This window comes from Podarcis raffonei, chromosome 18 (assembly GCF_027172205.1).
Source record: "Podarcis raffonei isolate rPodRaf1 chromosome 18, rPodRaf1.pri, whole genome shotgun sequence".
NCBI lineage: Eukaryota > Metazoa > Chordata > Lepidosauria > Squamata > Lacertidae > Podarcis > Podarcis raffonei.
In genome coordinates this window covers 11,314,164-11,326,759 of record NC_070619.1, presented here as the reverse complement: position 1 = coordinate 11,326,759, position 12,596 = coordinate 11,314,164, and the positions used below count along the sequence as shown (strand labels likewise).

The 12,596-nt window shown below is 50.9% G+C and overlaps 1 protein-coding gene across 1 annotated transcript; it reads right to left on the bottom strand.

The window, feature by feature from the left end:
- Positions 1-4,961: 4,961 nt before the first annotated feature.
- On the bottom strand, positions 4,962-12,596 carry LOC128405868 (homeobox protein MIXL1-like). The gene is made up of 4 exons (XM_053372868.1): positions 12,456-12,596; positions 11,060-11,247; positions 8,799-8,974; positions 4,962-5,339 (listed from the first exon to the last, which is right to left on the bottom strand). Exons 2-4 carry the CDS (start codon positions 11,232-11,234, stop codon positions 4,962-4,964), a joined length of 729 nt encoding a protein of 242 aa, XP_053228843.1. The 5' UTR covers positions 11,235-11,247; positions 12,456-12,596.

Here is a 12,596-nt window from a genome sequence, read left to right as displayed (position 1 = left end):
GATTTAGAGAAGGCGTCCGGGTTTCTGAGCTGATCCCGGAACGTCCCACTTTCCCTTAGGTCGTCCCTATTTTCATCGGAGAAATGTGAGAGTTATCCGACCCCTGAGCCGTCTGAAGGCAATCCTTTACAGGGAAGTCATTTTGTAATGTTTGCTGTTAAGCGACTCCTGTGCCAAATGGATATGTAACTATAACAACCTTTAGAAGACATCTGAAGGCAGCCCTGGATAGGGAAGGTTTTTGGGGTTTTTTAAACGTTTAATGCTTTTGAATTCTGGTGCTGGAGGAGACTCTTGAGAGTCCCATGGACTGCAAGAAGATCAAACCTCTCCATTCAGAAGGAAATCAGCCCTGAGTGTTCACTGGAAGGACAGATCCTGAAGCTGAAGCTCCAAGACTTTGGCCACCTCAGGAGAAGAGAAAACTCCCTGGAAAAGACCCTGATGTTGGGAAAGATGGAGGGCGCAAGGAGAAGGGGATGACAGAGGACGAGATGGTGGGACAGTGTTCTCGAAGCGACCAGCATGAGTTTGACCAAACTGCGGGAGGCAGTGGAAGACAGGAGGGCCTGGCGTGCTCTGGTCCAGGGGGTCACCAAGAGGTGGACACCACTAAACAACATGTTTTTATATATGTTGGAAGCTGCCCAGAGCGGCTGGGGCAACCCAGCCAGATGGGCAGGGGTATAAATAATAAAATTATCATTACGGAATGTGACGCAACCTAAAGAAAAGGCCCATTTTCCCATTCCTTTTTGCATTTCCCCCCTCTCCTCCGCATTCCTCTCCTTCTTAATTAGGGTTTAACCTGGATTAATTCTCTGAATCAGAGCAGCCCCAGACTGCCCCGGCTTTCATTTACATCTCTCTGCCCCTCCTCGCATGTAAAGTAACGCACTGCCAAGAAGCGATCTTGAGACGATGGCATGTGTGGCGATATCACCAAGATTCCCCTTTGCCCCCAGTGTTTCACTGGTGCCCATAGTTATTGCTAAAACCCTGGGCAATAGGATAAAGAAATGAGATTTTCATGTGAGGCTGTCCCCCAGCGGTTGCTGGTCACTAGTCTAGGGCAAACGGGACGACAAACTTAGCCCCTCTGCCTCCTTTCCTACTTACTGTCAGTACAGAAGGTGGTTCGTTCCTCCTTGCAGAACTCAGCCCTTGCAGAACTCAGCAGGGAGGAGAAGGAGGAAGGGGCCAGAGCTGGAATGAGTTTGCTCTGGCCTCTCATTCCCCAATGGCGCCACCTGCTGATGGACTCCCAGCCTTCCAACCTACCAGCATAAAAACAAAACAAAACCCTGCTGGAACTTGCCAGTGGCTAGGACTGCCGTTTGGACATCGCCAGGATTCGGCACTGGTAGACAATGTCCGGGTGGAAACCGTCTGGGGAAATATCTGGACAACTCAACAACGGGAGACGCGGGTGGTGCTGTGGGTTAAACCACAGAGCCTAGGACTTGCCGATCAGAAGGTCGGCGGTTCGAATCCCCGCGACGGGGTGAGCTCCCGTTGCTCGGTCCTTGCTCCTGCCAACCTGGCAGTTCGAAAGCACGTCAAAGTGCAAGTAGATAAATAGGTACCGCTCCGGCGGGAAGGTAAACGGCGTTTCCGTGCGCTGCTCTGGTTCGCCAGAAGCGGCTTAGTCATGCTGGCCACATGACCCGGGAGCTGTACGCCGGCTCCCTCGGCCAGTAAAGCGAGATGAGCAACCCCAGAGTCATCCCCGACTGGACCTAGTGGTCAGGGGTCCCTTTACCTTTACCTGATAGATTTCACTCTTTCTCTAAAGGCAAGTCTTGTCAGTATGGAAGGGACTTCTCACAGCCTCAGCCCTCTCCTCTCATTAAGAAAGAGCAGTAAACTGCGGGGGGGGGGTGCTGTGGTCTAAACTGAAGGTTCAGGCAACCCTATAAAGGTACTGGTATTGATTATACTTTAAAGTATACAAGTGTGTGTGTGTGTGTGTGTGTGTGTGTGTGTGTGTGTAAAAATGTTTCCTTTTTGAAGCTTTGAAAACTAAAATTAAAAGAAAGAAAAGAAAGCCCAGAGTCCTTCGAGGGCCGCATAGAGAGGTCCCGAGGGCCGCATTTGGAACTCCCCATCCCTGCACTAATGGGACGTGAGTTTCGAGGGCCGCATAGAGAGCTCCCGAGAGCCGCATTCAGAACTCCCCGTCCCTGCGTTAATGGGACGTGAGCCAAAACGAAAGCAGGAGATCAATTCTGGGCATAGCTGTCAACGTTTCCCTTTTTTAAATTCCTTTATTCCGAATATTCACAAGAAAAGGGAAAAGTTGACAGCTATGGTTCTGGGGTGTGTGGGTGTGTGAAGCAACGGTGTAGGGACTGGGGTTTACCTGGTTTTTCCTGCTTCTCGCTGGAAACCTCGACTCCGGTCCCTGATCTGGCCCTCATCGCTCAGCTTCAGCAGCAAACGTAAAACACCCCCCCCCAAAAAAAGCACACCAAGGTGTTCTTGAACAGGGAAAATTGTTCCCTCGCTGATCCTTCGCTGGGTAGCAGAAACCCTTTCCTGCCGCGACGCTCTGTTTAAGGCCACATCCTTCCTTTGAGAGCAGTCCTGGGCGGCTGGCTGCTGGTGGCACACAGGGCAAATGATATATATAGGGACCTGCCCCTCTTGCGGTTTAGAATCCTGGAGGATAACTGGACAATCAGGAAGTGCATCCTCCTGACCAAGCCCAGGTGAGGACACCTCTGCCTCCTATGCGAACTCAGGAATTTGCATGGGCCAATTTGCAACTCACCACCTGCGGCAGAAAACCTTTCCCACATGCCTGGCGTTGACTCATCACCAGGAAGGCTTTCCAAATTCTCCCCGAATTAGCAGCTCTTGCAATCTCCTCTTTTTTTGAGGCTGCGGCCCCACTCATTTCATAACGCATCGTACCATCCGCTCCAGAAGGCTGATGGCCAAAGAATGGATGCTTTTGAATTATGGCGCTGGAGGAGACTCTTGAGAGTCCCATGGACTGCAAGAAGATCAAACCTCTCCATTCTGAAGGAACTCAGCCCTGAGTGCTCACTGGAAGGACAGATCCTGAAGCTGAGGCTCCAAGACTTTGGCCACCTCAGGAGAAGAGAAGACTCCCTGGAAAAGACCCTGATGTTGGGAAAGATGGAGGGCACAAGGAGAAGGGGACGACGGAGGACGAGATGGTGGGACAGTGTTCTCGAAGCTACCAGCATGAGTTTGACCAAACTGCGGGAGGCAGTGGAAGACAGGAGGGCTTGGCGTGCTCTGGTCCAGGGGGTCACAAAGAGGCGGACACGACTAAACGACTGAACAACAACAACAACCATCCCCTCCGAGTGTGTCCCAGTTTTCCAGGAACAGTCCCTAAATTATAGAAGCTGTTTTCCTATTTCCTCTCCTCTACTTAATTGGAGAAACAATTAAATGTGATGCGCATGTGTGGGTGGGGGAAAAATAAGAGAGTCCCCTTTATATATTGAAAGTAAAAATCCATGCACCAAATGAAGGAAATGGTTTAGCTGGTGTAGACAGCCATTCCTATAATTTTGAAGGAATCTACATTCTTCGACTAGGGACGTGGGTGGCGCTGTGGGTTAAACCACAGAGCCTAGGACTTGCTGATCAGAAGGTCGGCGGTTTGAGCGCCCATTGCTTGGTCCCTGCTCCTGCCCACCTAGAAAGTAATGCAAAATGGATTGATCTGTTCCAGACTTTTAAAAACAACCCCTAAAACAGCACTTTAATATGAATTTTATTATCTAACGTGACCATTGATCCATAAAATGAAAGCAATAAACAATGTACAATCAATCAGTAGCTGAACAGTCACAAAAACATAAGAAAAAAGAGCCACAAAAATGCAAAATAAATAGCAAAAACAGACAGACCTCAGCATAACACTCAAATCGGAAGTGCGGCACTCAAAACGGAGCACGTTCGGCTTCCGAAAAAAGTTCGCAAACCGGAACGCTTACTTCCGGGTTTGCAGTGTTTGGGTTCCAAGTTGTTTGAGTACCAAGGCATTTGAGGACCAAGGGACCACTGTAATATATAAAATAAACTGGGGACTGCTGCATGCAAGGCAGTTGCTGCACAGGGCTACGGCTTTGCAACTTTGGAGAGCAAAATGCGGCCTGCATCCTGAATGGGGTAACTGCACCCCCGAAGGACGAGGTGCGCAGCCTGGGAGTCATTTTGGACTCACAGCTGTCCATGGAGGCGCAGGTCAAATCCGTGTCCAGGGCAGCTGTTTACCAGCTCCATCTGGTACGCAGGATGAGACCCTATCTGCCCGCAGACTGTCTGGCCAGAGTGATACATGCTCTGGTTATCTCCCACTTGGACTACTGCCATGCGCTCTATGTGGGGATACCTTTGAAGGTGACCTGGAAACCACAACTAATCCAGAATGCGGCAGCCAGACTGGGGACTGGGGGTGGCTGCCGAGACCATATAACACCGGTCTTGAAAGACCTACATTGGCTCCCAGTACATTTCCAAGCACAATTCAAAGTGTTGGTGCTGACCTTTAAAGCCCTAAACGGCCTCGGTCCAGTATCCCTGAAGGAGCATCTCCAACCCCATCATTCTACCCAGACATGGAGGTCCATCTCCTGAGGGCCTTCTGGCGGTTCCCTCACTGCGAGAAGTGAGGTTACAGGGAACCAGGCAGAGGGCCTTCTCGGTAGTGGCACCCTATCTGTGGAACGCCCTCCCAGCAGATGTCAAAGAGAACACCAACTACCAGACTTTTAGAAGACATCTGAAGGCAGCCCTGTTTAGGGAAGCTTGTAATGTTTGATGTATTACAGTATTTTAATATTTTTTGGAAGCCGCCCAGAGTGGCTGGGGAAGCCCAGCCAGATGGGTGGGGTATAAATAATAAAATTATTATTATTGTTGTTGTTGTTGTTGTTATTATGCAGATTGTGAATGGGGAAATCCCAGACTCTTGTCACCTACGTGCTCAGCCAGTAAGCCTGCAAGGGCAATGCAGACCCACACCACAGTCCCAAATCCTGCCTCCTCCTGGTCTCTCTTTGCACGGGTGTGGGGTCCAGGAGGGCCGCTCCAGAAACTGCTTGGGCACCCCCCAGGAGAGGCCTTGGAGCAGTGTCCGTGTGGTCCTCAGCTACGGCGACGACAAACTGTTTCTTCCCTGGCACGGCTCTCTGTGACGTGGTCCACATCCGAGGTGCTTCCAAACGGCGCCGGTCCATCACTGTCGCTTCTCTTCCTCCCGCAAGGACTCCAGGGGGGTCGTCGGTCCTGGGGGGCTTCTTCCGCGGTTCGTGCTGGCTCTTGCGGAATTTGGCCCGCCGGTTTTTGAACCACACCTGGGTGGAAGAACGAGTGTTACATTGGCCTACTGGGGGACGGGCAGGTGTGATGGACTTGCTGGTCCTGAATGGGGCAACTGTGCCCCTGAAGAACCAGGTGCGCAGCCTGGGAGTCATTTTGGACTCACAGCTGTCCATGGAGGCGCAGGTCGAATCTGTGTCCAGGGCAGCTCCATCTGGGATGCAGGATGAGACCCTCCCTGCCCGCAGACTGTCTGGCCAGAGTGGTGCATGCTCTGGTTATGTCCCGCTTGGACTACTGCCATGCACTCTCCATGGGGCTGCCTTTGAAGGTGACCCAGAAACTGCAATTAATCTAGAATGTGGCAGCTAGACTGGGGACTGGGAGCGGCCACCGAGACCATATGACACCGCTCCTGAAAGACCTCCATTGGCTCCCAGTACGTTTCCGAGCACCATTCAAAGTGTTGGTGCTGACCTTGAAAGCCCTAAACGGCCCAGTAGACCTGAAGGAGCGTCTCCACCCCCATCGTCCAGTCCATCTCCCGAGGATCTTTTGGTGGTTCCCTCCATGTGAGAAGTGAGGTTACAGGGAACCAGGCAGAGGGCCTTCTTGGTGGTGGCGCCCACCCATCAGATGCCAAGGAGATAAACAACCATCTGACTTTTAGAAGACATCTGAAGGCAGCCCTGTTTAGGGAAGCTTTTAATATTTGATGAATTATTGTATTTTTATACAGTGCTACCTCAGGTTACATACGCTTCAGGTTACAGACTCCGCTAACCCAGAAATAGTGCTTCAGGTTAAGAACTTTGCTTCAGGATGAGAACAGAAATTGTGCTCCAGCGGCGCAGCAGCAGCAGGAGGCCCCATTAGCTAAAGTGGTGCTTCAGGTTAAGAACAGTTTGAGGTTAAGAACAGACCTCCGGAACAAATTAAGTACTTAACCCGAGGTACCACTGTATTTTGCTGGAAGATGCCCAGAGTGGCTGGGGAAACCCAGCCAGATGGGCGGGGTATAAATAATAAATTATTATTATTATTATTATTATTATTATTATTATTATTATTGACACAGGAAGAAGAAGGATAGGAGAGATATGGCCCAGTCCTCTCGGAGAGTGTTCATTTGCTGTGGGGGATAGTGTGCTTAAATGCACAAACCAGTGGCCCTCCCCATCTTGCAGAAATCTAGCAGCTCAGGGAGAAATGGCGCAGACTGCAGCCACCTCCCTGATGAGCCACTTACGTGCCAACATTTTAAGCAGACGTCAATTCTGTGTTCTTCCTAGTTCTGTCCCAGGAGAATACCAAAGTATAAACCAGTATGGCCAGTGGAATAATCCTCCCTTGCTGGCAGGGGGGGGGGGACGAGGTTTGGGTGTGTGGGAGGCAAATGGAAAATTGAGAGACGGCGCTATGCTAAATGAAAGTGCCAGCCAGGACATACAATTATCCGCAGGAATGCCCCTATCATAAACTGGGAGGAATTTTGCAAGTTGAGGTTTGAAGGAAACGATGATAAGGTCCCAGACCTTTCATCCAGGTAAATTACAGGGATGGGAAAAGGTCAGGGTTTGACCCCCGCCGAAATATCAGGGCTCTTGTGCAAGACAGCCTGCTCCCAAGCGAACGGGTTGCACGTACCCTCCAACATTTCTGCAATGAAAATAGGGACATTGTAATTTCAATCATAATCCCAGACAGGGCTGGATGAGGCCCTCAGCTCCTGAAGGTAATGGGGCCCTTTCTATGTTCAGCTGTCCTTTGTCAACAACAAAGGACAGGATCACACTTCAAAACGACCTTGACAGATTAGAGAACTGGGCCAAAACAAACAAGATGAATTTTAACAGGGAGAAATGTAAAGTATTGCACTTGGGCAAAAAAAATGAGAGGCACAAATACAAGATGGGTGACACCTGGCTTGAGAGCACTACATGTGAAAAGGATCTAGGAGTCTTCGTTGACCACAAACTTGACATGAGCCAACAGTGTGACACGGCAGCTAAAAAAGCCAATGCACTTCTGGGCTGCATCAATAGGAGTATAGCATCTAGATCAAGGGAAGTGATAGTGCCACTGTATTCTGCTCTGGTCAGACCTCACCTGGAGTACTGTGTCCAGTTCTGGGCGCCACAGTTCAAGAAGGACACTGACAAACTGGAACGTGTCCAGAGGAGGGCAACCAAAATGGTCAAAGGCCTGGAAACGATGCCTTATGAGGAACGGCTAAGGGAGCTGGGCATGTTTAGCCTGGAGAAGAGGAGGCTAAGGGGTGATATGATAGCCATGTTCAAATATATACCGTAAAAGGATGTCACATAGAGGAGGGAGAAAGGTTGTTTTCTGCTGCTCCAGAGAAGCGGACATGGAGCAATGGATCCAAACTACAAGAAAGAAGATTCCACCTAAACATTAGGAAGAACTTCCTGACAGTAAGAGCTGTTTGACAGTGGAATTTGCTGCCAAGGAGTGTGGTGGAGTCTCCTTCTTTGGAGGTCTTTAAGCAGAGGCTTGACAACCATATGTCAGGAGTGCTCTGATGGTGTTTCCTGCTTGGCAGGGGGTTGGACTCGATGGGCCTTGTGGTCTATTCCAACTCTATGATTCTATGATTCTATGAAATTGTTGCTGTTTTTTGTGTTGGATATATGCTATATGGTAATTGATGGACCTAATAGGTATCTTTTATACCTATAGTTAAAGCTATGGTTTTCCCAGTAGTGATGTATGGAAGTGAGAGCTGGACCATCAAGAAGGCTGATCGCAGAAGAATGGATGCTTTTGAATTCTGGTGCTGGAGGAGACTCTTGAGAGTCCCATGGACTGCAAGAAGATCCAACCTCTCCATTCTGAAGGAAATCAGCCCTGAGTGCTCACTGGAAGGACAGATCCTGAAGCTGAGGCTCCAAGACTTTGGCCACCTCAGGAGAAGAGAAGACTCCCTGGAAAAGACCCTGATGTTGGGAAAGATGGAGGGCACAAGGAGAAGGGGACGACAGTGCAAGTAGATAAATAGGTACTGCTTCAGCGGGAAGGTAAACGGCGTTTCCGTGCGCTGCTCTGGTTCTCCAGAAGCGGCTTAGTCCTGCTGGCCACATGACCCGGAAGCTGTACGCCGGCTCCCTCGGCCAATAAAGCGAGATGAGCGCCGCAACCCCAGAGTCGGCCACGACTGGACCTTATGGTCAGGGGTCCCTTTACCTTTACCTTTAATAAAAAGGATTCTATGAAGGAGAAAAAACCGGGACATCGCAAGGTCATGTGTGCAGCATTGGGCCCTTCCTCCATCACTCTTGCAAGTTGACGCCTCTGGCCCTAACTGTTCCCCTATGAAATATTTCACCGCCAGCAACCTAGACAACGCGGGTCTGCCCCAGAGGCAGACTTGAGAAACGCCTGTCTCCGCTGCAGCACGTCGACGGGTGCTGGGGAACGCGAGCCAAATTTCCCCACCTCCCTCGCCACTGTGGGTGCGCCCCTGAAATTACCTGGATGCGAGCCTCGGGCAGGTTGGCAAAGGCGGACAGCCTCTCCCGGGTGCCCACGTCTGGGTAATGGGTCCGCTCAAAGGTGCTCTCCAAAGCCTGTCTCTGCTGCGCTGTGAAGACGGTCCGGCTCCGGCGGCGCCTCTGCGGCAGGCCATAGTGCAGGTCCAGGAAGATTTCTGTGCACGTGCAAAAGGCTATTATTATTATTATTATTATTATTATTATTATTATTATTATTATTATTATTTGCGGAGGAGGGAGTGGAACGAGAGGGATGGAAAGGGAAGGCTGGACCGTTGTGGGAAAACCTGGTCCGTCTAGTATTAAGCTAAAGCGTGGGTAGGCAAACGAAGGGCCGGGGGCCGGATCCGGCCCAATCGCCTTCTCAATACGGCCTGCGGATATGGGGGACTCCTTGGTCCTGAACGGGGTAGCTGTGCCCCTGAAGGACCAGGTGCGCAGCCTGGGAGTCATTTTGGACTCACAGCTGTCCATGGAGGCGCAGGTCAATTCTGTGTCCAGGGCAGCTCCATCTGGTACGCAGGATGAGACCTTTCCTGCCTGTAGACTGCCTGGCTAGAGTAGTGCATGCCCTGATTATCTACTGCTTAGACTACTGCCATGCGCTCTCTGTGGGGCTACCTTGGAAGGTGACCCGGAAACTACAATTAATCCAGAATGCGGCAGCCAGTCTGGTGACTGGGAGCGGCTGCCAAGACCACATAACACCGGTCCTGAAAGACCTACACTGGCTCCCAGTACATTTCCGAGCACAATTCAGAGTGTTGGTGCTGACATTTAAAGCCCTAAATGGCCTTGGCCCAGTATAGCTGAAGGAGCGTCTCCACCCCGGACACCGGGGTCCCTCTCCTGAGGGCCTTCTGGCAGTTCCCCCCCTGCGAGAAGCGAGGTTACAGGGAACCAGGCAGAGGGCCTTCTCGGTGGTGGCGCCCTGTGGAACGCCCCCCCACCAGATGTCAAGGAAATAAACAACTACCTGACTTTTAGAAGACGTCTGAAGGCAGCCCTGTTTAGGGAAGCTTTTAATGTTTAATAGGTTACTGTATTTTAGTGTTTTGTTGGAAGCCGCGCAGAGTGGCTGGGGAGGCCCAGACAAATGGGATAGGTATAAGTATTATTATTATTATTATTATTATTATTATTATTATTATTATTACAGTGGTGCCTCGCAAGACGAAATTAATTCGTTCCGCAAGTTTTTTCTTCTTGCGAGTTTTTCGTCTTGCGAAGCACGGTTTCCCATAGGAATGCATTGAAAATCAATTAATGCGTTCCTATGGAGACCGCTTGCCAGGCTGGCGGTGCGGAGAAGGGCTTTTCTCCCCACCGCAAGCCTTCAGGACAGGTACGGGGACAGTGGGGAAGACGCGCTGCGCTTCCCCGCTGTCCCGGAGATTTCCCTATGGGCTTTCGTCTTGCGAAGGAAGCCCATAGGGAAATTCGTTTTGCGAAGCGCCTCCAAAACGGAAAACCCTTTTGTCTAGCGGGTTTTCCGTCTTGCGAGGCGTTCGTCTTGCGGGGCGCCACTGTATTCCTCTCCCTCCCCCCTGAGTTCTTACAAGTAGCAGCACAGAGACTAAGGAGGGTGAGAAAGATGGCAGGCAGGCAGGGCTACTATTTGAGCTGTTTGTAAGTAAGAAGGGACGCAGGTGGCGCTGTTGGTTAAACCACAGAGCCTAGGACTTGCCAATCAGAAGGTCGGTGGTTCGAATCCCTGCAATGACGGGGTGAGCTCCCGTTGCTCGGTCCCTGCTCCTGCCCACCTAGCAGTTCGAAAGCACGTCAAAGTGCAAGTAGATAAATAGGTACCACTCCGGCGGGAAGGTAAATGGCGTATCCGTGCACTGTTCTGGTTCTCCAGAAGCGGCTTAGTCCTGCTGGCCACATGACCCGGAAGCTGTACACCGGCTTCCTCGGCCAGTAAAGCGAGATGAGCGCCACAACCCCAGAGTCGGCCACGACTGGACCTAATGGTCAGGGGTCCCTTTACCTTTAGCTTTAAGTAAGAAGGCAGGCAGGTGGAGGGGAGTAGACTTAAGACCCGTTTCTCCTAAGGGGCCATCTGTCTTGGACACTTTGGTCGGCATCCCATGGGGTTGGGCTGGATGACCCCTGAGGGTCCCTTTCCCATTCTACAATTCTACGATTCTGCGACCGCCCTCGACCACCCGACAGCCCCGTTTTTTGGGACTAACAGCCCACCTTGGAGGGCAGTCGGCCCAGCGCCCAGCCACTTTTACCTGCCAGGTGATCCATTGCAGGGCCAGCAAAGAAAGGCGTGAGTTGAGTCGAGGGTGCCGGTGGAAAGGGGGAGCAGCACCCCCCCGGAGCTTGCGGAAAACAGGGTGGCACTGCATACAGGAGCGACGGAGATGTCATCAGCGGGAAAGCGACACTGCCAGTTATATGGTACATGGCCCTCTTTTGTCTAGAAGAATAGAGGGAGGGAAATGTATAAGGCAAGGAACCTGGCAAAGTCTTCAAGAGGCAGCTTCAGAGGGAGTAATGTAAAGGTAAAGGGACCCCTGACCATTAGGTCCAGTCGCGGACGACTCTGGGGTTGCGGTGCTCATCTCGCTTTACTGGCCAAGGGAGCCGGCGTACAGCTTCCGGGTCATGTGGCCAGCAGGACTAAGCCGCTTCTGGCGAACCAGAGCAGCGCACGGAAAAGCCGTTTACCTTCCCGCTGGAGCGGTACCTATTGATCTACTTGCACTTTGAGGTGCTTTCGAACTGCTAGGTTGGCAGGCGCAGGGACTGAACAACAGGAGCTCACCCCGTCGTGGGGATTCGAACCGCCAACCTTCTGATCAGCAAGTCCTAGGCTCTGTGGTTTAACCCACAGCGCCACCCGCGTCCCTTTCAGAGGGAGTAGGTCTTCTTAAAATAAAATAATAATACAGTCATACCTCATGTTACATTTGCTTCAGGTAGCGCACTTTCAGGTTGCGTCCTGCGGCGACCCAGAAGTAATGGAATGGGTTACTTCCGGGTTTCGCCGCTCGCGCATGCGCAGATGCGTGAAATGACGTTACGCGCAGAAGCAGAAGCAGCAAATTGAGCATGTGCAGACGCAGGTTGCGTTCTGTTCAGGTTGTGAACGGGCCTCCGGAACGGATCCCATTCACAACCAGAGGTACCACTGTAATAATAATAATAATAATAATAATAATTTTCCTTTAGGATCATACACAAACAGACACAAACAACCCCCCCTTGGTGATGTCTTGGTTCTCAAACTTAATCCATTCCAGAAATTCCGTTCCAAAACCAAAGCGTTCCAAAACCAAGGCTTGCTTCCCCATAGAAAGGAATTCAAAACGGATTAATCCGTTCCAGGCTTTTAAAAACAACCCCTAAAACAGCAGTTAAACATGGATTTTGCTTTCTAAGGAGACCGTTGATCCATAAAATGAAAGCAATAAACAGTGTATTGCAGTCACACAATCGATCCATCTGTAGCTGGACCGGGTTCCACGCAGTCGCAAAAACAAAACAGAAAGAGAAATGCAAAATAAATAGCAAAAACAGACAGACCTCAGGGTAACACTCAAAACGGAGCACGTTCGGCTTCCGAAAAAAGTTCGCAAACCGGAACACTTCCTTCCAGGTTTGCACCCCACATAAATCACTCACCAAGTCCCAAGATATCTCTCTCTTTCTCTCTTCCTTCCTCACTCTTCCGCCTTCATGGCTCTAACTCCCAGCTTCTGCTCATCCTCTGCTATTTAACAGCTTGGGGGATTTGGGGGAAGGGGGGGTTGTAAGCGAGGGGCA